The sequence below is a fragment of the Microtus oregoni genome, unplaced genomic scaffold (assembly GCF_018167655.1).
Source record: "Microtus oregoni isolate MIOR12 unplaced genomic scaffold, Mior012 000007F_ref0000211, whole genome shotgun sequence".
NCBI classification, from domain to species: domain Eukaryota; kingdom Metazoa; phylum Chordata; class Mammalia; order Rodentia; family Cricetidae; genus Microtus; species Microtus oregoni.
This window is the reverse complement of record NW_024543066.1, coordinates 34,877,099-34,904,057: the sequence shown is the minus strand read 5'-3', so window position 1 is coordinate 34,904,057 and position 26,959 is coordinate 34,877,099. Positions and strand designations below refer to the sequence as shown.

Sequence of the window (26,959 nt, the reverse complement as noted above, 5' to 3'; positions counted from 1 at the left end):
TTTTACTAGTGTTATGTTGCTCTTTGTGGTGTAGTGTGTGATCTTACCTTTTCTACTCATCTTTTTCTCTAATACGTTTGGTTAAGGCTGTCTGAGATTCTGTTGAATATTCTTCTAGGTCCTAGTGAATTTAAAGCTCAGATGGTTGTTTCTCCTGGTACAGTCAGTGTCATAGTTCTAGTTACCCATTTGTACTCCTGTTCCTAGAGATAGCTCAGTGCTCATGTGTTTTGCTCTGCTCCCCTGGAGTTTGCTATCTCAGGCCGATTTGGCTTAGGTTGCTGGTGTTGATCTGTTTCTATAAATCCTTGTCTGGATCCCCTCCTACAGAAATCCCTGGCTTGGAGTTGGACCTGTTTGGGTGGAGATCGCTGACACTGGATCTGGTTGCTGGCTCAATCCTGATCTGCCTGTGTTCTGGGACTAGGTTGCCTCCCAGGACTGGATTTGCTCCTGGCTTCTGCTCCCTGTGGCGCTTGTTTCCTCAGGTCCTCTCTGTCATAGGTAGTTCACATTGATTCTCTTTGCACATGGCTCCTGAAGTTCCTCCTTTCAAATCAGAAAGTATTTTGAGCCCTGATGCATGATTGGGCTTGAAGGAATGCTCTGGGTGCTGGCACAATTGTCTACTGCTTATATTTGGCTTCAGTCAATGGGGCACATTCCTACAAACTGAAGAACACTGAGACATCTTTGTCTTACTGAGGCAAGAAACCTGGGATCTAGTTGTAGAATATTATTTTAAGATGGATTACATTTGTTTATGTTGAGGAACATTTGTTTAATGATGCAAAGATGTGCTGCGTTCTTTTAAGTTGCATTTGTTTAACTCTGTGAAGCTGTGTTACTTTGCCTGTCTAAATCACCTGATTGATCTAATAAAGAGCTGAATGGCCAATAGCTATGCAGGAGAAAGGACAGGTGGGACTGGTGGGCATGGAAAATAAATAGGAGAAGTCTGGGGAGAGAGATTAAGAAGTAAGGAAAGGAGAAGGAGAGGAGGCCAGCAGGGGCCATGACTTCCTGGATGTGCCTGAAGGTGAACTTGGAATTTCTCTTCATTCCAGCAGTGCTAGTGCAGGTGTTTGTTCCCCCTCCCCCCACTGCTGCTCAGAGGTTAATAAGAAAACACAGAAGCTTCTGAGCTTCTCATCCAGCTGTCCAGCTTCAATTCCAACTGTCTAACTTTTCTTCCAGCTTTCTAACTTCTCTTCCAGATGACTCCCTCCTCCCCCATCCCTTAGCCTGTTGCCTTCTAAGGCTGTTGTGAAGACTGCTGGGAAATAAACCCCGAGTCCCCTATCCTTGCCCTCCCTATGATCAAGTGGGAACAACTGGAGCTCTAAGCAATTGCCCAGAGCTATTTTACTCAAGTTTATATCTGCTCACCTGTCTTCAGGATTTGTATTTAAGCATTGTTCTTCTGTCTCGCTCTGGTTTCTGTTAAGTCTAAAACTGCAAAAGAGAGAATAAGTATTTTGACATACAAATTCCTGGGCACTCTTTATTAGAAAGCTGACTGCTGAATTCAGTTATATAGTGACACAAATTGAAATGAATATAAGCTGTACATATATTGATAAGTGATTTTTTATGATTCTAATTAATTGCTAATTTTAGGAATCGAGATATGGCTCAGTGGTTAAAAGTACTCACTGCACTTCCAAAGGTCCTAATTTCAATTTCTAGCACTTACATGGTTGCTCACAACTGTTTAACACCCTCTTCTGGTGTGCTGATATATATGCACAAAAAGTATCCATATACATAAAATACATTAGTAAGTAAATCTTTTTGAACAACTTAATAAATAAATGCTAGTGTTTTTACAAATACAGCTCTTTGACCTTGGAATTAGTATGGACAGTTCTTGGAACAACCTTTCCCAAAAATGAGTATTGTGAACTTCAGAAGTAGAGGATGTGTGTGCAGGTATGAATGGGATCTGAGATCCAACCTAGGATCCTCTGGAAGAGAAGCAAGTGTCCTTATCATCTGACCCCTTGTGTATATTCACATGTTCATTTATATAGTTGTGTGTTTGTGTGTAAACCAAAAGACAACCTCAGCTGGTGAGCCTCTGGTACCATGCACCCTGTGTATGAGTGTGTGAGTGTGTGTGTGTGTGTGTGTGTGTGTGTGTGTGTGCTCACTGGAACAGGCATGTGCATGCAGGGCAGGTGTGAAAATGTGCCACAGTGCTCACGAGAAGGTCAGAGGGCACCTTCAGTCACTCACTTTCCACATTGCTTAATCCATGGTCTCTTTGTTGTGTTCTTCTGTAAATGAGCTGACCCTCAAGTTTCTGAAGAGTTTCCTATCTCCACCTCTCCCTTTCTCACAATAGGAGCCCTGAAATTATAAGCACTCCCTACTGTGTCCAGCTTTACACGAGTTCGAGTGGTTTGAACTCAGGTCCTCTGATTTCTTGCAAGGCAATTGCTTTACCTACAGAGCTATCTGCCAGTCTGGAAAAGGCTGAATTTCCTTAAGGCAAGTGCACAAAGGAACCTCTACCTTATGAACCTCACTGAGACTCACAAGAATCTTGTATGTGTGGAAAACTCTAAAGCATATGGATCATGTACAAATCCCATGACCTGTAACTTCAGCAAGGTTTCCTCTCTCAAAAGATCCATAACTTCCCAAACAGAGCCGTCAGACTGCAACCAAGTGTTCAGACACAGGCATCTGGAGCAGCTTCACTGTCAACCACAGAAGTTCTCATGGACTTACATGGGCGCTGGAAAACCGAAGGCAGAGGTCTCAGAAGAGCATCTCCCACATGAACCTGGGATCCACATCATCCTCTGCTCCTCTCAGTCTCCCATAACCTGCAACAGAGTAGGAACATCAGAGGTGCACTGAGTGGTCCATGGGGCAGTGGGATGTTAGGAGCAGTGGTGACCACAAGGTAGACGCTTATAATCCCAGCACCCAAAATAGTGTGCTGTTCGTTTGTTACACTCTGCCCAGTTCCCGGGCTCTCCCTTCGCACTGCAACAGAAAAGCTGCAGCTTTCCCTTCTCCACTGTCCACACCTCCTGTGGATTAACACCAGCAAGCATCCCGCACCTTCCCCTTTAACACACAAGTCAAGCAGAGCAGTAAAACAGACAACACACACCCACCACACTCCTAAAATATATCAAGGAAAGAGAAACCAAGGAACAAAACACCCATGCAACCCAGACAAACTCAGAAAACATCCCCAAACCTGTTACCTAGTTGGCAGCATAAGAACAGAATCAAGGGTTGTGGCAGTGCGATCGTCCATGCTGTAACCGTTGTCATCTAGGAGAGGCTGGAGCGGCAGTGGCGGCTGAGAAGGGCGCGAGGCGATGCCAACTGACACTGGCGGTAGGGGGGTTGCAGAGGCAGCAGAGCAGCAAGTTGGACTCGTGGACATGCAGTGCCGCTATGGTGACTGAGGAGAGAGGGTTCTCAGCGCTCCAGCCTCCTTCGACCTTCAATGCTCAGTCCCTAGCTTGCCAGCGTTTTTTGTTGGAATATACTTTGCATATTCACGGTAATTTTGAGTGTGAGGGCAGACTTCTGCCCAGTTCAACACAGTATTTTCGCTGACAAGTGAGCTCGGCACATATATGTGTCATAGCTATCATTTCCTTGAAGACTCTGGACTCTGAGAATGGCCTCAGAAGTGGTAGGCGGGTTTTTTTTTTTCTTACAAGCAAATTTCTTTTAATGACTCCAGTAAAATTAAGCATCATGTAAACAAAAGTTTTACCCTTTTAACTTGTCTCACTAGGGCCTAAATGTAATTTAAAGGCTGCTTATTTTTGTATGCTGTTGGAATTTTTTTTTTTTTTTTTTGAGGCTGAAAATATCCATCTGTAGGCATTGAGACCCAAGCTGGATTTGGATTGAAGTGGATTCTGAATACTTCTGCCTGTGTTGAAGAGAGAAGCTTTGTAAGGAGTAAACAAGTTGAATAGAGGAAATAGTGATCAATAATAGGCATTTTATGGTCTTTTTAATGTTTTCTGCTGTGAAACATTTCAAGATTTATTGAAGCCCCCCACCCCATTTTCCCTACTACGCTCACACACGCACGTTCACACTTTTTACTTGCCATAATGAACGTCCAGCCTCTGTGGAGATCTCTTATGAGAACATGCACTTTCTGATAACTCACAACCCCACCAACGCTGTTCTCAACAAGTTCACAGCAACTTCAGAAGCACGGAGTGACCACTTTGGTTCGAGTTTGGGGTGCTCCCCATGATAAAGCTGCAGGTGAAAAGAAAGAATCCATGTTCTAGATTGGCCATTTGATGATGGTGCTCGGCCACTCAATCAAACAGTAGATTTTGGGCTAAACCTGATAAAGCCAAGTGTGGTGAAGACTCAGGTTGCTGTGCTGCAGTGCTTTGGGTGGCAGGGTTGGGAGGGGTCCCTGTGCTAGTGGCACTTGCATTGATGTGGGATGCAGTGTGAAGATGCCGGTCACTTTATAAGACAAAAATGAAGGCGAGCATTCAATTCCAAACAGCAGCTTTACTTGGAAAAGTACCAACCTAATGTGTGATTACGCTTCAGAGATTCCAATGGGGCATTGCTGTGTTCAGTACAAGTAGAGGAAGGCTGACTGGATTGTGGCGTTAGAGGGAACTCTTGGTAAGTGGAAATGTGAATCTGGAATCTATCTGTGTTAACAAAGCAATGATGGATTCAGTGCTCCTCAACTTCTAATGATTGGAAAGAAAGCAAATGATAGAGAAATCTCTGTATAACACGAATAAAACATTTAAGAAAAGAAATCAGAAAGGAAAGGAAATGAGATGAATTTAGTGAAAGACGATTTTGCTCCTCGTTTTGGAGTTTTGATTTCTGCCAGGATTGAATAATTTCAAAATCTCCTGTGTTTTTAATTTTTTTTTCAAAATAGATGTCTGAAGAAAACCAGAAAGAAAAAAAAAACTCACAATAACAGCCAAGGCAACATGTCTCCACTAGTGCCCAGCAGTCCTCCCACAGCAGCCCTGAATGTTTCAACATAGGTGAAGCACAGAAAAATACCTTAAAACCACCTTTATGAAGTTGATTGAAGCCCTTAAAGATGAAATGAATAAATACCTTCAAGAAAGCCACTATGTGAAGCCTGAGCCACATAGTGAATTCCAGGCCAGCCTGAGCTACATAGTAGATTCCAGGCTAGCCTGGTCTACACAGTGAATTCCAGGCCAGTTTGGGTTACAAAATGAGATTCTGTCTCAAAAAATATGTCTCAGCCATTGTGTTGAGCAATCTTGTCATCCTGTCACCGAGTTGTCTACCCCACGCATCCCTGGTCACTCAGGGACCATTGACAGACTTTTCTGTTCCCCACCTTTGTCACCCTCCTGTGCTTTTTCGTGTTCAGAGGAATGTATAGTATTTCTGGGTACAAAGGCCCACCTAGTGTCCCCCACTATTAGCTGACCCAGATGACAGCATATGGTTTCAGAGTAGCCTCCTTGAGCTCCTGACCTCTGTCATCTCGACAAAGTTGCTAATGCTGAGACCTATGATGTCTCACTTGTAAAACCAGGAGCACAATGTCCCCGAGAAGACGCAACGTTTTGTAAATGGCTTCATGGAGACAGCCCTGCACACAGCTGTCCTGCTCTTGACAGCTCTCAGTGTCCTGAAGCCAGAGGCCCACTGCCATCCTCTTTCCTGCCTTTTTCCTTAGAGGAGAGGTGGTGGCCCCTCTGACCTGTTCCATTTTCTTCTGCTTCAGCGCTGCAACCACCTCTGTACTTACAGCCCTCTCAAACCATCTGCCTTGGGCCCTTCGCAGCCCAAGGCTCTGTCCAGCTGCCCTGTGATTCAGAAGAGACTAGCTTGCAATAGTATGAGTGTCTGAGCCACCATGCTAGTTTTGCTGGGGGTGGAGATGCCATTAGATGTGTTGGAGGTAAAGAGGTTTATGTATGTAAACGTGGCTTTTGCACCCATACGCACCTATGTATGCATGTTTGGGAGTGTGTGCAGAATGTGGATGTCTCTGGGGCAGGCGTCATGTGTATGTATGTAGAAGGGCATCTGATCTGTCTCCTAAAAAGAGTTCTTTTCTCCCAAGTTCTCCATCTATTGATGAGCTTCCCACAATTCCTGGAGGCAGGGGTGTGGATTGGCAGCTTCCCACAATCTTGAGGCAGTGATGTGGGTTGGGTCCTTTAGAGATCCAGGGACAGATGCGGTAAGCCTTTACTACCCAAATGTCTTCCCTCGCAGGTGATTCTTAGAAAATAAATCTCGGGCTCTGATCAGGTTACCTATGAACAAAGACAACCAGACTCTCGCCCCTTTGTGCTGTCTGTCACCTCTGATTCAGCCAAATGGAGGAAGAACCTCCTGCAGGCTTTGTAGAAGTCAGCTGTAATGTGACAGAGGACCAGGAAGGCCTTAGGAGCCAAGTGTGAGCATCAGTTGCAACCAGGGAGGAAGTGAGGATTTTGACTACAAAACTCATGCCCATGAGGCAAACATTCTCCCAAAGCCACCACAGTCTGTCTTTCCATGGGCCCAGACTACAGCCTGGAATATCTGAAACTGTGAGCCAAGTTAGATCTATGAAGTCAAACCGTGAAATAAATTCCTACTGACTACATTGCTGCAGAGTTCTGCTTTCATGGCCCATTACCCAATCCTCCCAGGCTGCAAACAAGGCAAGGTAGGAACACAGGAGTCCATCCCCCATAATTGTGAGGGGAGAGAGCAATGTTTTCCCTCTTTAAATATTTAAATTTATGGAAAGCATTAATGGTTCCTCATTGGCCAAAATGATGGAAATCCAGCACTATTACACATTGTGATTACAAGTATAAATTGGACCAGTCATGCAGAGTACAATTCAGTGAAATCTCATCTAGGTTTCAGAAGTATACTCTGTGATGGATAAGATAAAGAAAAAGCATATTTCTCAACAATTGTCCTGACCTTTAGTGATGCCTGCCTACAGTTCATGAGATTTTTCCATAGACTGTGAGAAATACAAGAAGCCATAAAGACTACCACTGGGGTGGGATCACTAAGAGTTTTAAAATAAATATTGCCTCTTCAGTTCTTTTTCATTATATTACCTCCCCCCCCCCATACATTCGTTATTTCAGCAATCTTTCACCTGAGAACCAGCCAAAGACAATCACATTTCTGTGTCTGAAATGCAGCTGTTTGTCCTGTTCCTCACCTGGTGGCCCAGTCAACAGAAACACTCCCCAGTGCCATCAGCTTCTTTACCGCATCTCCCAGCTTACTTAGAGATTTCCCACTTGCTTTAGCCCTTGCCTGCCATGCATGAAAACCTCACAGGGAGTTTCTTGTGAAGTATATCCTCACTGGCACACAGAGAGTTAAATCTGTCTGAATTCCATTCTTCAAGGTCTCCACTAGCAGCATTGAAGAAGTAACACATTAACCAAAATTTTAGCAACCTAAGCATGATTTTGCACTTTTCTTCTAATCTCTCATGGAAACTTCTGGCCATTGGGCAACGTGGGTGCAGCTTTTCTCTTATTGGATTGTCTCCCTTTAACTGGGAAGGGCTTATTCAAATTAAGAACTAGCTTATAAAACAACAAGAACTCTTTTGTTTTTTGCTGTGGAGTTCCTTAGAGTGAACAGTTTTTTCACAAGGTAAGTACTAAATCAAATCAATATTCTTAATACACACACATGCATACACACACACAAACAGACACACAAACAGACACACAGGCACACACAGACACACACACATACGCACACAAACAGACATACAAAGACACACATAAACATATACACAGGTACACACCAAACACACACACACATGCACGCACACAGACACACATGCATACATACACAGACACACATGCACATAAACAGGTCCACACAGACACCCACACAAACACCCACACACAGACACACACACAAAGAGCTACACACACACACACACACACACACACACACACACACACAGACCTTTGGCACCTAGAAAATACTTCAGCACAAGAAAAACTTGTGTTTTGTACTTGCATTATGCAGGCTTGTTGTGCTTCAGGACTGCCTAAGAATTGTTTGTTTCATTTCTGCTGAATGCATTGTTACAGAGATGCAAAAATGAAGGATTTAGAAAATTGGATTGTGAGAATTTATTTGTAAGAGACAATTTGACTTCATAAGGACTGTGATGCTGAGGGATTCTGATCTCTACCACCCAAGAGTATTTCACACGTATATTCTCTATCTTCAGCCTGTGACAGCCCAATGTCTTCCCAGTCTCAGCAGCAGGGACGCATGCTGAGCTCTGGCTGAAGATCAGTAAAGAATCTAACTTCTCAAGGACTAGCACTTGAGAAGCGTGAATAGAAGGGACAAGAAGTGGAGCATTTGGCATTTAGCTAGAATGCACAGATCGTTAGAATGTGAAAGTCAACAATACCATGAGACAAATTTACCACTGGGAGGAAATGGACTATTATAGAAGAGAGATTGTGAGATTTTTTTGGAAGTCCAGATTTCAAACTAACCAGGTCTAACAATTCACAGGAAATAATTCTCTGGGAAACAATATTGAATAGATGTTATAGAAGATCAGACTGGCAAGATGCTGCATAGTAATTCTTGTGTGAGATGTGGTCCTGATTTGAAGGAAGGAAGGGGCATCTCAGATCATCAAAATCATCTCTTTCTAGCACATAGCAACCCAACCCCAGTCAAAGGGATAGTGTCCCCCATTCTCTTAGCTGACTTGCCCTCTCCTATGTGTCACTTGCTTAGCCATCTGAATCAGGATCTGTAGGTGGAGGTTCCTAGAAACAGGAACATGAAGTTACTTTTGATCGCATTCTGCTCTGCTGGTTTGCACAAAGCATATGAATACCTGCAAAACCTTACAGGGAAAGGACCAAATCAGACAGCGTTCATTCCCTGATGCGTTGCAATTGCTCTATATGGGGTTGCTGGTGTGTCAAACACATGCTTGTCTCCCTGGACTTAGGGCAATGGCAGCATGCGTATACAATGCTTTTATTATGAGTATTATGTATATTCATTTATTGTATTTGTCATTGGTCCCTGAAGGTAGTCAGCTGTAACTGTCTCTATAGTCAGAAGAGAAACTGAGACTCTGGTTTAGTAATCTACAGAGTCAACACGTCTCTAAATGTCTCCCTTCTACCTCTTAAGCATTGGACACTCTTAACAAGATGATGGGGTTCACCACAGATGTGAATTTACTACTGGACTCATTATAGATTTGTTCTCTTAAAAAAGAACCTTGTTTTCTTTCCAAAGTTTTTCTTCTTCACATTCAGTTAAATTGTATTTTGTTTTCTTGTTTTTATTTTGAGATAAGATCTGATATATATATATATATATATCAACTGGGCCTCACACACACACTTTATCCTTCTGCCTCAACATCCCAAGTACTGGGGTTATAGTCATGCACCACCACACACAGAAGCCAGCTGTCTTAATGAAATAAACAGAGTTGTGTTATTTCTCATCATACTGAGTTTCTTAAGCCTTCAAAGGAAAGTACTGAAAATCTTTACCAAACTTTCTTTTCCTGCAGTTCCCAAAAAGCTGTTCACAAAAAGGCATTCATGAACTAGAGACTCCATTTTTTCTTCTTCAACCTTGACTCGGCTGAAGGACTCTGGGAAAATAGGCAATAGGCCCTCAGGAGAGCAGCATGGGAGTCAGGGAGGGCTCCGGGGTGGACTGGAGAAGTCTTGACCTGTAGCAGGAGAAAGTCGCTGATCAAATGCTGTGAGAGTGGGAGAGTATTGTTTCTCTCTGAACCTGAGGAAACCCTCTGTAAGTGGAGCACCAGGGCCCATTCCCACGGTGGTTGCAGACTGGGCTGTTAATTAATCCTCAGAACTGACTGTGACTGAGCATCATGTTGAGACCCCATTGAAACATTCAGTCTCTCTCATTCTCATTCTGTTGACTTTGTGAGGCTGAGTGGAAAGCTTCGTTCTGGCTGTGAATTGACCTTTGGGAGGCTGTTGTTTGGAAATGGACAATGTTGGCGTGGATAGCATTATGATGAAATACTATGGAACATGATCCGCTATTAATGGTAATAGGATTAGTGAGCAGATATAAATCACTTGGCTCTGTGTCCCCAACAATCAAATACCTGAAGCCAAGTGAACTCTACTCTCCCTTTCATCCTGTTAATTATCCCCTAAAAAAAAAACATGAAATATTCACATTCTACACTGTAAGAACGACGGAATTATTGCACTTTCAATGTTTTTATAACATAAAGGTCAGAGGTTAGGATTTCTCTATATAAGTGATGATATTTATAGTAGTTTGCTATTTTAAATACAAGTGCACATAGTTTTAAAAAATACACCTGCTGGTAAGGACAAGGATATTGTTTCAAACTTCACAACACCAAAACTTTCCAAGATGAAATGTTAAGGTTTACTGACAATCTTTGAGTGTGTACAGGGAAAGGGAGTTTCCCCCAAGTCTAGCACTGGAGTCTCTGGTCTCAGTGACTCCTGGGTGTTTAGTTTACTCTCCTGACCTCATTGGCTCCATCTATCCCAAGATCCACTGCTCATTTTCTGTGATATTTGCTGTGTTCTACCTTCAAGCCATCTGAAATGGGAGCATCAAATTCCCTTGACAGACTCAGCACGATCCCTTATCCACGCACAATGACCAAATGAGCATGGACACATGCATGTATCCACACACACAGTGCACACACAGCTAACTAAAACACACTCACTTTCTTAACCCTTTCTGCATGCTCACACTTCCTATCCTCTTCTATTTCTTTAAAAAGTGGATTTCATAACACACCTAATGATTTCCACCGTATTTTGATAACCAATATCATAATTAATAATATCTTTGGTTTTGAATAGAAGAGTGCATACTAGAAAAAGCACTTCATTTTGGGCAGGCTCCCTTAGAAACCTGTCTCTACAGTCTTACACTGCAACTAAGTCTCAAAAGTCCCATTAGGTGATTTTTATTAGGATAAAATGAAGATGAACTGATGAGGGTACCCAATGTGACAGACATGGACACCCCTGAACTTGATTGTGTACTCTGTAAAATGAACTCAGCAAGACCTCTCTTTCTCACTTTCACATAGAAATGCAGACACAACAAGAAAATCACATTCCAAAGAAACAAGCAATTTCTGTCTCTTGGCAGAATACGGCAGTTTTAGAGGACAACTGAGTTATTCTTGGCACACACTCTCCATATGGTAAACACATTTTGGATGCCTAATCTTTGCTTTTGATCAAATGCAGTCTAACAGCTAAATTGCTGAACAGTGCCTGCTGCCATGGTCATTGTTGCTAGCCATGTTCTAGGGTCTTGATGTGCTCAGTTATGAGCCCCCTTGCAGGAGGATACAGACCCTTCTTGGTGTTATTCCTCTCTGTGAGTTTTCATGTGTACCATTGGTTTGCTGTGATTGTGAACAATGCATTGAAGTTATCTGATATTCAGTTTCCTTAACTGAATAATGAGAAATAGCCAGTTCATGTGGTCATGTGATTATTAAAGACGGTATGTCAGAAAGGATCTGAGATGGACAAGTAGCTCAGGAATATAGAGTTTGTCTAGTATATGAAAAGCCTGGGTTAGACCTTCACCAAGATGTGGAGGAGGAGGAGGGGAAGACAAAAATAAGAGTGGGGTGTAATGGGTGGGACCGTTAGAAGGCAACAATGAACTATAGTTTGCTGGTACTCTGTTTGCTTCTTGGGTCCCACACATTATTGTCCTCCAATCTGACAAATAAACCAGTTTTTAGAAAGTCACATTTTAACCAATGGAGACACTAAACTGGTTTGGCACAATCAGAGGGTGGTTCTGGATGGGTAACGATTTTGATCAAGGAACATATTCCTGGAATGTCTCCAACCCTGCCATGAGGAAGGCAGACATTTCTTCAGTGTAGCTGCTGTCCAAACATTTTGACAGGACAGACTTAAGAATAAGGTGTGTTTCATTCCTGTTTAGGAAAACCAACTGATTGCTGCCATGGCAGGGAAGCCAGTCCTTCACTACTCCGATTGCCGGGGCAGAATGGAGTCTATCCGGTGGCTCTTGGCTGCAGCTGGAGTAGAGGTATGTTCTAACCTGAGTCATTTTAAGTTGAACCTGCAATTGATTTTTGCCAATCATTTTCCTCATTTGAGCCATCAAAGTGTCTTCCTGGGTGACCTAAATTAAAGCCTGCCAGCTATTAAGTGACCCACATATTTATCCTAATAAATTATTAATTGTTTTCATTAGCAATTAACTTCTCAGCAGTTAAGAGCACTTACTAACCTACATAATGGAAAAAGATCTTCACCAACCTCACATCAGACAGAGGGCTGCTCTCCAAAATATACAAAGAACTCGAGAAATTGGTCATCCAAAGAACATATAATCCATTAAAAATGGGGTACAGACTTAACTGGATAACTCTCAATAGATGAATCTAAAATGGCTGAAAGACACTTAAGGAAATGCCACCAGAGAAATGCAAATCAAAACAACTCTGAAATTCCATCTTATACCTGTGAGACTGGCCAAGATCAAAAACACTGATGACAACTTATGCTGGAGAAGATGTGGTGTAAAGGGAACACTCCTGCATTGCTGGTGGGAGTGCAAGCTGGTACAGTCACTTTGGATATCAATATGTGATTTCTCAGAAATTAGGAAACAACCTTCCTCAAGACCCAGCAATACCACGTTTGGGTATATATCCAAAGGATGCTCAATTGTGCCACAAGGACATGTGCTCAACTATGTTCATAACAGCATTGTTTGTCATAGCCAGAACCTGAAAACAACCTAAATGCCCCTCAACTGAAGAATAGATAAGGAAAATGTGGTTCATTTACACAACAGAGTACTACACAGTGGAAAAAAATGACATCTTGAAATTTGCAGGCTAATGGATGAATCTTGAAAACATCACATTGAGTGAGGTAACCTAGACCCAGAAAGGCAAATATAATATGTACTCACTCATAAGTGGCTTTTAGACATAAAGCAAAGAAAAACCAGCCTACAATTCACAATCCCAGAGAACCTAGACAACAAAGATGATCCTAAGAGAGACATACATAGATCTAATCTATGTGGGAAATAGAAAAAGACAAGATCTCCTGAGTAAATTGGCAGCATGGGGGAAGGGTAGAAGGAGAGGAGAGAAGAAAGGAGGGGAGAAGAGAAAAATATATAGTTCAATCAAAACAATTTTTTAAGAAAGAACACTTGTGACTCTTCCATTGTACGTGAGTTTAATCCCAGCATTCACTTCAGGCAGTGAACACCTGTAATTCCAAGTCCAAATCCGTGAGTTCTAGCAGCCTCCATGTACACACACACACACACACACACACACACACACACACACTCACACACACACTGTAAATCAGAGAGGGAATAAAAATAAGTCTTCAAAAACACTAAAGAAGTCTAAGTAATTTATCAGTGCTTGCACACATACATTAGCCTCAGTCCGATGGAGGCCTGGGTCTTTGGTGTCACCATCCTTCTCCTTTATATCTTATCCTACCGGAAAGTCGTGGGGGCAGTGACATGCATGAATTGTTGTCCTCTGTGAGGACATCATCATCTTCTAATTAGAGCAGCTGTTGAGGAGTCTGCCTGAGGCTCATCTGAGGTGATGTCACTCTGCATGAGCTCTCTTGACATTTTTGAAAGCAGCTATTGGAGCATAATCTTCCTCTGCAAATGAAAGGCTTTTCCATGTTAGGGTCCACGTTTTCAACTTTAAATGAATGTTCCTGTGAATGTTCCTAAATGTCCCACTACACTTCTACTTTTGTAATCTGTGGCATTCACCATGCAGTGATGATTCTGAAATTCTGCTGTAATCTATGGAACTACCTTTGCATAGTTTACTGTAGACCCAAACAGTGTTATAGAGGACGTGAGAGTACATGAAATCTGACATTTCCTTCAAGAGATTACAAAAGAAGAGGTGTATATGAAACTCTGTAACTTGAGAGACGATTGTTGAATGTAAGTGAGGGGTCCAATGAGGAACACAATAATTTTCTGTTATTTGTATACGTATCCAACATGGCAATAATTAAAGGACTGAAGCATACACTCTTAGGAAATGAATGTAATTACAACGCAAATACACACTCTGGAAGAGGAATGGGCAGGAGACAAATACAAACCTTCTATTAACCATGAAATAGGTTCATTCATATCATCCAGAGAAGTCAGGTTGTCTGCTGGGTCCTGCGGATACAGGCCATGAAAGGAGAGACGTAGTGCTGACCTTTGGGATGCACACTGGCAGCATAAGTAGCACAGCTCTCATCTTAAAAGGAATCAGAGACAGTTTATTCTGGAGCCATTCCAGTGACCATTGCCAGGGAACACAGATTTAGGCTACCCTAAACTCCATGTTCGAAGATTGTCTTAGGGTTTCTATTACTGTGAAATGACACCATGACCGCAGCTACTCTAATAATAAGGGCTGACTTATAGTTTCATAATTTAATTTGTTATCATCATGATGGGACACATAGGCTGAAAAAGGAGCTGAGAGTTCTTCATCTTGACCTGTAGACAATAGGAAGTGAACTGTCTACCACACTGGATATACCTTGAGTATATGAGACCTCAAAGCCCACCTTGACAGTGACACACTTACTTCAACAAGGTCACAGCTACTCCAATTAGGTCATACCTCCTAATAGTGTCACTCCCTATGGGTCAAGCACTCAAATACATAAGTCCATTGGAGCCATACCTATTCAAACCACCACAAAAATGAAAATGACCAAAGATGACCACCACCAAAAAATCAGTTTCATTGGGTTTTATAGTTTTATAGAACAAAGAAAATCATAAATCAAGGCAAGTTTCAAAAGCATTGGTGGGTGTACTAGAGAGTTAAGGACAAGGAGATGAAGGGAGCTATTCTACAGGACTAACAAATTCTAATAATATTCTTTGCTCTCAGATTAGTAGAAGCTAGTGTCCTGATAAGTCAATACCTTCTAAGACATTTTTATCTATTACCACAAAATATTAAGTCCAAGTGAATAGCTTCTAAAAGGTTTTATATATTATCACAAGATGCTAGTTCAAATACAAAGTGGGGCAAAGGATGTCTGTTCCACAAGGCTAAAACTAGTCCTAGATAAAGTAATTAGACTCTGAACTTAACACAATTCCAATCTCTTCCCAATGCTGAAATTCCAGTCTGCCTATCAGTCTCCACAGACATAGACTCCTTACAGGACTTTTTGTTCTCAGCCGGATACAGCTTTGTTTGCTGAATTTTCATTCATGGCATATAGATGACACGGAATCAAGCTATCTGTAGGGTTAAAAGGCTGTGTTTCCAATTCTTTGAGCAGAAATCCAGCGGGGATCTCTGTGATTCAGTTGATCACTGCTTTCTAGAGCTGTCGCAAGGGAAAGCCTTCTCAGTCCAGCCCAGAGGGACCGCACAACTGGGCGAGAGGTTTTCTGAGAAGGAAGTCATAGAAACTGCCAAGAGGTCTCGTCCCTGGGACGTAGTGGTCAGAAAGGCAGGGCTACAATATGAGCCCCATCTTTCAGTTGGGTTTCTGCTGCCTCCTCAGCTTCTAGCAAAGTGTTTACCAGAGGTTCAGATTAGTATCCTTGCAAACCACGTTGTGAATATATTGTCTGTATGGCCTGTTCCAAAGCAATGAAGAAACAAGAAGAAAACTGTAGTGCTGCCACAGACTGTTTTCTTTATACAAATGGTCAATCTGAAAGACCTCTGGAGCGGAGAGACTCTCACTCAAGTCTCAGGATAACACGACCCCTCAGGAACTCACAAGAGACTGTCCTTGCTGCAATCACACGAGGTTTATTTTTTTTTTATTATTTTATTTTATTTTTTTTTTGGTTTTTCGAGACAGGGTTTCTCTGTGGTTTTGGAGCCTGTCCTGGAACTAGCTCTTGTAGACCAGGCTGGTCTCGAACTCACAGAGATCCGCCTGCCTCTGCCTCCCGAGTGCTGGGATTAAAGGCATGCGCCACCACCGCCCGGCCTCACACGAGGTTTATTGACAGGACAGGAACCAGTGCACTAGGGCTGAAACTCATTTCGACCCCATGTAGCTGGGGAAAGGAGTATTTAAGGGAAGAAACAGTCCAAAAAGGTTAGGGAGAGCATCATTGGAAAATTCCGAAAATACCAGTGATAATCACAAGGGGGTAACTCCCTGTTACTCAAGATTATAATCTAACTTTATCTTCAGCTAGTTCCTGAACCGGAGTCACTGAACCGGTTAATCTAGATTTTTGATTCTTCTCCCTTTGCTTAGATATTTTTGTCTCTATTTTTTTTCCTTCTAGAGGGGTCTGGATTTAGCCAGGTCTTTCAAATCATTCTCCCAAGTAACCAGATGGCAGCCTTGTGTTTCAAGAGTTCCAAGCCTCTCGGCAGAGTGAGCTCAGTGCAGAAAGAGCAAGTGGCAGTGATGGCAGCTTGCCCTCCTGCCTCTCAGCGTGACTGAAAAGCCTGCTGAGAACAAGTCACCTGGATCCTCTGGCAGTGATCTGCTGTGCACACATGATGGTCACTACAGCCCCACCCATCAGTAGCAACCTCACCATCAATATCACACTCCAGCCCCATCCCACCTTGCCCACTCTCATGGGGCCCTGAGTGTGATACCATGTGATCATATAGATCCACAAGAAACTGATCCATGGATCCTGATGTTCTGACATCTTACAACCAGAAACTCCAGAAAAGTCAAAAAGTAACTAAAAGCAACACTACTGTATTATGTAACGATACTTGCTTTCTGTGGGGCAAGGGAGGGACTGTTTTGAAAACATCCCACTATTTTACTTTTTTATTGTTTTTATTGAGCCATATATTTTTTTCACCCCCTCCCTTCCTCCTTCTCCCATGTCCCATGATCCCCACACTTCCAATTTGTTCAGGAGATCCTGTCTTTCTCTACTTCCCATGTAGATTGGATCCATGTATGTCTCTCTTAGTGTCCTCTTTGCTGTCTAGGTTCTCTGGGATTCCCACTAGTCTTCTAAAGAAGAATACACTTCCTCTAATTTACAAATGATTAAAGGAAGTCTTTCCTGTGTTGTTACATCATCTCACTCTGAGCATGAACCATGTAAGCAAACATGTCAGCAAGAGTCTCACGCCATGATGACTCTTTCTGTGGACGTTTGACTGGACTGCACAGTATTTTCCTTCGTCTTGCATTCCTATACCCTATGCTTTAATCAGTGACATAGGCAGAGTTCTGGGAGAGACGGTGTCGACTACAAGAAGGAGAAGCGATGTGTTGTGACCACAACTCCTTTCTTAAAAGATCTGCCATTAATTCCCACAAGCCCTGATTAGTGCACCTGTGTCCTTGACAAATTAAAAAATATTTTCCTTCTCTTACATCATCTATGAATTGGAGCCATTAAAGCAAAAAGTCTGGAATGTAATAAAATTAATTAATTAAGATGTGCTCATTCTTTCTGTATTCTAGTTTGAAGAAAAGTTTCTGAGAACTCGGGATGATCTGGAAAGGTTAAGAAATGGTAAGAACAAAGATCTGAATGTCCCCAAGAGGGTTTCTGGTGGAAGCTTTAATCACTAGATATTACCTATCTAAGTGTAGAAAATCAGCAGATAATAATTGATGAAAAGGTGGCAAATTGTATGTCATGGATCTCTGTGAGCTTTTGTATCTGGAGACTTTTCGGTGTCTCACCAAGTCCTGCTGCTCCTTTTAAAATAATGATCCTGAGACTTAATATTAATTACAAACTGTTTGACCTATTAACTCGGGCTTACTATAACTAGCTCTTATAACTAAATCGACCCTCTTCTATTAATATGTATATTGCCATGAGGCCTGTGGCTTACCAGTGGTGCTCTGGCATATTGTTTCTTGGGTGGCTATATGGCGACTCTCTTGATCCCAGTTTCTTTCTCCCTGTATTCAGTCTGGCTTTCCTGCCTAGCTATCTTCTGCCCTGACATAGGCCAAAGCAGTTTTATTCATCAACCAATAAAAACAACACATATTCACACCATACAGAAGGCCATCCCACATCACAGATCTGGTAAATATCTCAGTTAAAAGGGCTGAAACTCTCTCTGTGTTTGCTGAAACCATCCCCGAAGCCGTATGAACGACCTGTCTCTGTTTTCCCATACTTGTTGCAGTTAGCTTGGGTTCCCACACAGCCTTCCATCCACAATAAATTCACTAGATGCCAGAAGCAAATATGTCAGACACTTATCCTGAGTTCTAATGGGTTTTACACACTAATTCCCTAGCAATACTGCATTATAGGGTTAACAGAAAGGTTATGCTGATCATGTGAAATACTATGAGGGAGGAGGAGAGAGATCAGGAGGAAGATCAACACAGATATGTGAGGGTTTCGGGCCTACCCAGCACATACTGACCCTTGGTGTCGGTGAAAACACACAGGAAACCTACACAGAAGGAGCTTTATGACCTTTTCTTGATGTCATGAACAGTCAGAGACTCTGAGGCCATATTATTATTTTCGGGGTACCAACTAATGATACAGTTATATTTCCTTCAACTTCATCCCAAAATACACATGAACATGAGTTAAACACACCATCACATCCTGTGCAACAAATAAGGAGGTACTGTCAATATGAAATAAAAACATCAATAAGATTTTAGAACTTAGACACTAAAGACACAGAAAACAAAAAATACATAAATTCTATTCATTGAAAAGTTAGTTATCAAGTAATTTGTTGTTTTAAAATTTTCTGTTCTTTCATCAGATACTTTTTGTTTTGAAGTTTGGAGTGTGTCTGACCATGGATTAACATACATATGTGTGTCTGTGGTATGTGTGTGTGTGTGTGTGTATATATATATATAATATGCCCATAAATACCTTATGCTTTTTTCTCTTTGATTCATCTGATAGATGGGAGTTTGATGTTCCAACAAGTGCCCATGGTAGAGATCGATGGGATGAAGCTGGTTCAGTGCAGAGCCATTCTCAACTACATCGCCACCAAATACAACCTCTATGGGAAGGACATGAAGGAGAGAGCTATGTATGATGCATTTACTCTGGGAAATGTTTATGTTCTGTCTTGAATGAACAGAATCATGGCAAAGGACTCATGACACAATGCCTGGGTGTTTGGGCATGCATACACTGACTTCAGTAAATAAGAATGCTATGGAATTGAGGGAAGAATAGGAGGGGAGATAAGGGAAGAATATGAGGGGTTGTGTGTGTCATATGGAATAGGAGATGTTGGAGTCCCTTTGTTTAGTCTTCAGAAGCAACATTCTAGCCAATAGTTTAGACAAAGAAAAACTCTATGTGTAGTGGAGTAGTATTTGTGTGTTAATAAATAAATCTTGCCTGAAGACCAGAGGCAAAGCTAAAGCTAACAGAGGTCAGGTAATGGTGATGCACACCTTTAGTCACAGGATTTGGGAGACAGAGGCAGATGAATCTCTGTGAGTTTAAGGCCACCCTGGACTACACAGGATCAATGCAGAAACAAATCTAGATAGTGGTGGACTACACCTTTAATCCTAGCACGAAAGGTAATAAAAAACTGTGAGTAGAGAGAGGCTTAGGCTGCTTAGTTTTCAGTCGCCTAGCCTTGGTAGAGGTAAGACTTCCTAGTGATTTGACTGCTTTACTTTTCTGGTTTTCGAGTTGAAACCCAATTTCTGTCATGCTACATCTTTCACTAGCAGTAAAGAGAAGGTTCCAAAGGGCTGATATTCCAGTCGTGATAATTACAATCATGGCCCTAGGTTACCATGTGAATCTACATACAGTTGGGCTGATTGTGGCTCATAGAGTCAGGTACAGAGACAGCAGGGTTACATGAAGCTTTTTCTGGGAAGGCTGTTCAGAGCTGTCAAGACTGATGGAGAGGGCTCCTCTCTCCTGTGTTAGAATCACACCATTTACACCAAATCTTCTGTGGAACGGTGGGTTTTTCTAAAAAAGTGAAGCATCAAGTAACCAATAATCCAGAAGTTTCATTACCAGATAAACACAAGAGCAATAAAAACACATCCTTTGGAGTGATTGTTCATAGATGTGTTATTTTTGTTCAAGAAGTGCAATGTTCAAAACGTAGAAAATGAGTCAAATTTTAACAGAAGAATCGATGACAAGAAGAACATTGCTTACTAATCCTTTGGGTCATTCAGAATGGAATGTTACTGGAGGTGGTGGTGTTTGCCTTTATCTCAGCACACAGTGACAAAGGCAGGAGAATTCTGTGTAATTGAGGCCAGTCTGTCTACATAGTCTACAGGCCAGTCAAGCTGCATAAAGGCATCCTGTCTCCAAAACAGTTCTAAAACAATTGATAATCAGCAATAAAAATCTATTATTATGGGTTCCATATCCCCATTAGAGGAGAGCTATTTTACCACAGCCTTTTTTGTTTTTCAAATATAAGATCTGAGGCAAGAGAGATGTGGCAGAACACATGTCTGTTTTTCAGCATTGATATGTATACTGAAGGTCTGATGGATCTGGATGAACTGGTTCTCCATCAACCTTACATTCCCAAAGAGGAGAAAGAGGGAAACCTTGCCAAGATTAAGGACAAAGCAAGGAACCGATACTTCCCTGCCTATGAGAAGGTGAGTGTAAGTTGCTTGACTTTTAGAGCATTCAGAGGGTCTATTCATCCTCAGGGGACATCTTCAGCTAACAAAGCTGCAGCAAAAAAAATGCCTGCTTTCTGTCTGCGTGTTCAACAGCAGGTGGGGGTGCGAGCTCTCTGATGCCTTCCTTGTTAGGAACTAATGCTATTCATGAACTCTTAACCTTGAGGATCTATTCCCCCCCCCCCTCAACTGTCCTATTTACTATCAGCATCATTCTGTGGGCTAGAGTTCTTACCATCTTGATTTTGGTTAGAAACAGATCGGCAGTCCCAAAGGAGGCAAGAGGAAAAGGGTCTGGGTTTCCTTGGGTTGTTGGTCTTCACTCCCACAATGCACTTCATTGTTGTTAATGCAGCACCCAAGCACTCCAGGCATTGTGTAAAGGTGGAGTATAAAGAGCTATTGACATAGTTAGAGCAAATAGCAGGCTTCATGTTCCCACAAAATTCTATTTTGCTGTGACTCACCATAGCATTTTTCTAACAGATTTCACAGTCACGTTTAGAACTTGGACTATGTAAGCATCTGAGCCACGCTAGAGGCTGGACCTGATTGAACAGAACTCTGTAATCTTTTGACTCAGGGGCATCAAAATGAGAGTAACACATCAGAAAATATTCTTCTACCCCAAGTATAGGGAGACCTGAAACAGGTTCCCCTTAGGAGAGTATTGTACTGCTTCAGGATGGATGCAGAGAGGCTACACCATCTTGACAGAGCCACAGAAGGGAAGAGACAGTGAGGAGATGTGAAGAAAAACTGATTGCCAGTATTAGTAACGCTTATCAGATTTTTTAAAGAGAAAATTGCATATGAATAAGGGAATTAAGTTCTATTTTCATATCCATGTGTACATGTGTTTTTTGTATGTGTGCCATTCTATTTGGAGTTCCAGTTACAGATGAAGAGGCCATGTTTCAGAAACACACTATGTCAGGCCAAACCAAACAAGGAGAAATGTCTAAGCGTGTCAGTGTGGCAGGAGCCTTGCAGACAGAGGAAGAAGCATTTGGCTTTGGAAGACCATTCACCTCTACCTCACTGCCCACAGCATTTCTCCTTCATTTCTCCTTTATTCTGCAGGTTTTAGCAATGCTGAGGTATTTCAGCAAATAGCTCATATTGTCCTCATATGTTCTGTAAAAACTTACTTAGCAATAGATTATTCTTCCTTCTTTCATTCAACAAATCTGAATTTATTGATGTGTATCAGATCCAGGGCGCAGATAATAATATAGATGCCCATTTCCTCAGATTCTCCCTCTTGGCCCTTGGGATCTGACAGATTAGAATTTGTCCTGTGAAGAGATGCTCTCTGTTCATTACAGCTTGTCTCCTATATGTGAAAACAAGCCCCTTGAAGATCAATAAGACACATAAATTATAGTATCATTTGGTTCTTTTACCAAGAAGTCATTCAGATTTCTTTATGTATACATTATATGATATGTATTTGATAACATTATTTTTAATTGGTAGTGCTATGGTGGACTTTTTATTCTTTATTTATTCATGACTATAACATTGAAGGATTATTTTAAGAAATATTGCACATTACTCAAATAATTTTATAAAACTTTCATTCATATAGAAACATAGAGATAGGCATGGTGATGCAAGCCTGTAAGCCAAGCTCAAGATGTAGAAGATGGAGGATCAGTTCTAGACTAGGTTAAGTACACAGTGAGTTTGAGGCCAGCCTGGGCTACAGCAAACCCTGTCTTCAAAATAGGAAAAGAGGAAGGAAGGAAGACTAGTTAGTTATATTAAATAAAACATGAATACATGGGTATCATCTACATGATGATGAATTCAGCATCCTGTGGTTCTGATTTTGTTGTATGAGTTCATTTCTCCTCTCCTCTAGCCACACACTCTTCTTTCCATGATGGTATTTTTTCCCCTAGCATTCTCAAATTAATTGGAGACACACACGCAGTGAACTCTTTGTTGCTTCAGCACTGCAGAAGGAGGATGCCTAGGATAAAGAACCTGAGCTAGTGTTGCAGAGGAGAAAAGGATCAAGCTCACTCTTGATGCTGTAGATATAAGGACACTGGAAGAGCAGAACAAGAAGGAATGTAGTCACTGAAACAGTCGACTCAGGTGTGAAGGGTGTATTCACACAGATGACACCACTTCCCACTAAGAAACTGCAGAGTACAATTAGGGGACACCCTCAAATGTCAGAGCTTCACCCCTTTAATAGGGAGGCAGTAAGAAACAGAGAAGCTAGAACTGAAAGTTTCGAACATGTATGAAAAGCAGCGATGGATAGATTGCAAAATAATGGATGAAGCTCGGCTTCTTGAATTTGTTCGTGAGTCAGAACTGACATAAAAGTATGGGGTTCCATACACACATGAAAAGGAAGGGAATTTGATTTGAGAAGCTCAGAAGAAGCCATAGAGGCCCCATTCTGATGGCTGTTAGTCTTCAAGATCTAACTAACATCTTGAATCCCACAGGTGTTAAAGAGCCATGGACAAGATTATCTCGTTGGCAACAAGCTGAGCAGGGCGGATGTTTACCTGGTTAAAGTTCTCTACCATGTGGAAGAGCTGGACCCCAGTGCTTTGGCCAACTTCCCTCTGCTGAAGGTGCTTTGTTTCAAACACTCTGAGGGGCAGCCCAGACCTTACCTCATGGGATACGATAGTTTGACCCAACTTCTAGTTTTCTTCCGCCTTCATAGCTACTCCTTGCCCCCGTTTATACCTACAAAATGAGATTTTAGACCCTAGGTCTGAGACACCTGCTATCTCAGGAAGTACACTTTTCTTGTATGATGAAAAGAGCTTAAGGCTTCGCGCTCTCTCCCCACAACCTATTCCAGCCTGGTTTTGACCCTGATTTCAATAAGATTCTCTCTTTCACTGCTGTAGCCTTGTCCTTCCATCCTGAACCTATCTGGGGAGGTCTTTTCAAACTTCTATATTATCAAACCTTGCATTTCTCTCTACAGTGTCCCCCCTCACTGACATATTTCCACAATCCAAAAACTTTCCCTGTGTGTGTGTGTGTGTGTGTGCATGTGTGCATGTGTGCATGTGTGTGTCTGTGCATGAGTTGTATGCTTGTGTTCATCTGGTGTGTATGAATGTTCTTATGCATATGGAAGACAGGGGTATACATAGGCTGCCTTCTTGGAACACTCTCCATCATGTCTTTTGTGGGAGCCCATGTGAGACCCAGCTTCTAGCTGGAGTCATTACTGTCTTAAAGAAGTCATTTGAGTTCAAGCTGGCTCGCTCTTCCTGTATCCTTCAGGGCTGTGAGAAAGTTCTGATTAATCCCATAAAAAGGGCATTTTTGCCCAGATAAAAGAACACATTATCTATTAAGAGAACACATTATCTATTAAGATTTGGGCTGGGTATGCCAGTTGGAGGCACTCCTCCTTAGAGATAAGAATGTACTTAGCTGAATGAGATAATGCACCTGGTTGAGCTTCCTCCCAAGGACAGTGCAGGGAGGTGGGTAGCTGACGGGACAGCCCTTTGTTCTGCCCTTTGCCTGTTATTAGTAATTTGCTAGCTGAGAAATAAACTTGGTGCTGTTTGGTATTTATCTTCAATCCTCCTGGTCTAGCCTATGTTTCTATCTTTATTTCTCTTAATCTGCCATTTCCTGTAATCTCGCACCCCCTCCCAGGTACCCCTTGCTGATTCCTGCCAGAAGGGGCTCTGACAATCTTTTCAGGAGTCAGCCACTGAGCCATGAGCTCATCTATTCAGCTAGGCTGACTGATCAATGAATTTCAGAGCTGTCTTCTCCACCCTCTGCACCACAGCCCTGGGGCAAAGACATATACTATTGTACTTGCTTTTATGTGGGTTCTGGGCATCCAAACTCACATCCTTATGCTTGTATAGCAGGCACTTTGCCCACTGAGCATCCTGTAGCTCCCCTACTGGCTTTGACTTTGTTTTGTTTGGTGCTAGTGATTAACCCTTGCATTCACCAGACAATTGCTGTAACCAGTGGGCTCTCCTGCCAGCCCCCGGCAATTCCCACTTCCCTTCCTCAGTGTGACAGCTGGTTGTGACTGGACCCAGGTTTTCTGTTCTATTTTCTACCACTGTTTGGAACCTATTGACCCAGATCTTCGTTTTATCTATTTGGGTCTGTCTTGGTATCAACAACATCTGGGAAATAAACTGTTCATCCTTAAATTGTAGAGAAAGATGAGTCTACAGGGTTAAAGTCCAAAGATGAGGATGCTGGGAGCAGAATGAGTCTTTAAGATACATGGGGGAAAGCTCCAGTTTTCCCTCTCAACTTCATCCTGAGTATCTGCCTCCGACCTCCACCTGCTACCAATGGAGGGGATCAGTTGGTCTTTGGACTGGCAGGGGTGCAGGACTGCACATGTACTAATAGCTTTCTCTTCAGCTGCTGTCTGAGGCTCTGATTTGTTTGTTGCAGGCACTGAGAACCAGAGTCAGCAACCTCCCTACAGTGAAGAAGTTTCTTCAGCCTGGCAGCCAGAGGAAGCCTTTGGAGGATGAGAAATGCGTAGAAGCAGTAATGAAGGCTTTCACTTAAATCAGGCAAACAAGGCTGTGTAATAGCCCTAAGGCCAGCCTTCTAAAGCTCTGCAACAATGAAGTGTTTTGATTACATGTTGATCCTGCTTATTGTGAGTCCAACAGGTTTTCTGAGGTTTGTGCATTTTGCTATTTGGTTGTAAACAAAATTAAAATCATGATCACTTCCTGGAAAATTTCTTTGAATTTCAATAAAACAGAACAAGCTTCTTAGACTCTGGAGTATTCAAATATCACCATGAAATAGTTGTCATATCCTGGTTAAACACAAGTAAGTAGAAACCTTCATGTCAAACCCTGGCTCATACAGATAGAATCTTTCCTGATGACCAGTGCCCTTTCTGACCAAACACACGCATCCATGTGCATACTCACACAGTGAAGAACTGTTTTCTTCAACTACATAGCCTTTTTCTTGTTGAAGTTCTCAAACAGTATATTTATGTTCAATATAGAGCATTCATTCCTCCTCGTTTGGCATGAATGATGAATAGAGCAAATATAATCATTTCCCTAGCCCCAGGAGCTCAAATTATTGTAAAAAAATGTAATAAATGTCATAATAAAAAGTCACTCAAACCTGTTTCAGAAACCAAGAACATTCCCCCTTTCCCAGTGTGTTAGTTCCTTGTTTCTGTGAAGACACTCCAGAGGGACAAGCCAATGGGAGGAAAGATTGACTTTTGTTCCCAGTGTCAGGGTCTTCACTCTATGGGCAGCTGGATCCATTTGTTTGGGGACAGAAATGCATCAGAATATCAAGTAGAGAGAATGTAGGGAGAGAGTTGCTTCGATCTGGACAACTGAGAAGCAGAGAAGAGGAACATTCGGGCCAGGGGACAAGATATGCTCTCAAAGCTATGGACCCCTGGCAACCTAGTTCCTCCCATTACACCCTACCTCCCACAGTTCACTGTCTTCCAACAGTGTATTCATGGTTTTTTTTTTTTAAATCAATCAGTGGATTAATCCTTTGCTTAGGTTAGACCCGTTATCATTCAGTCACATTTTAGGATTGGATAACTTGCTTGGGAACAATGATTTGAATGCATGAGTCTGAGGGCAGCTATTTGATTCTGCATCATGACACACTAGAATTAGTGGTTCAAATTAGAATGACCCCAGAGGCTCAAATATTTGAATACTTGGTCCCAGCTGGTGGATCTGACCGGAAGGATTAGGAGGTATCCTTGTGGAAGAAGGTGTGCCACTGGAGATGGGACTTGAGATTTCAAAAGCCCATGCCATCCCCAGTTTCCCAGTTACCTCCCTCTGCCTTGTGCTTGGGGATCATAGTTAAGCTCCTGGTTACTACCCCATGTCTGCCTATGTGCTGCCTTATCCAGTGCATTCCTGTAAACAGGAGGGCATGAGGTGTAGAAAAAACAGAACAAGATTTGGGAAAGTAAGAGTCAGAGAGACAACACACACACAAAGGCATGCTGAAGTAAATAGAAGGGAGGGAAGGGGGTTGGTCCGGAGGAGAGGAGGGCTTGGGAGAGATAAAATACAGATGGTATCTACAGCACAATACCTCCAGTGATGTTATCTTTATCGCGTCCGAACAGATGTGTGAGGACTAGCATTTACTCGTTACCTCACATGGAAATGAAACAGGTTTCTATCAGGCTCATCAGAAATCCTGGCAGATTCTGACATAAAATATGTGCTATTCCTGAGATGAGATTTTTTCAATAATGCAAGATTCATTTTTGCTGGGTTTGGGAAAAGAAGGGGGGC

At 42.2% G+C, this 26,959-nt stretch overlaps 1 protein-coding gene and 1 pseudogene across 1 annotated transcript; both read left to right on the top strand.

Annotated features, from left to right (window-relative positions):
- The first annotated feature begins 4,108 nt into the window (after positions 1-4,108).
- On the top strand, positions 4,109-4,609 carry LOC121450715 (annotated as a pseudogene).
- Positions 4,610-7,593: 2,984 nt separating this feature from the next.
- On the top strand, positions 7,594-25,432 carry LOC121450779 (glutathione S-transferase alpha-3-like). Its single transcript, XM_041656069.1, has 7 exons — positions 7,594-7,641; positions 11,995-12,102; positions 17,508-17,559; positions 18,943-19,075; positions 20,501-20,642; positions 23,138-23,269; positions 25,098-25,432. Exons 2-7 carry the CDS (start codon positions 12,016-12,018, stop codon positions 25,215-25,217), a joined length of 666 nt encoding a protein of 221 aa, XP_041512003.1. The 5' UTR covers positions 7,594-7,641; positions 11,995-12,015; the 3' UTR covers positions 25,218-25,432.
- The last annotated feature ends 1,527 nt before the right edge of the window (positions 25,433-26,959 follow it).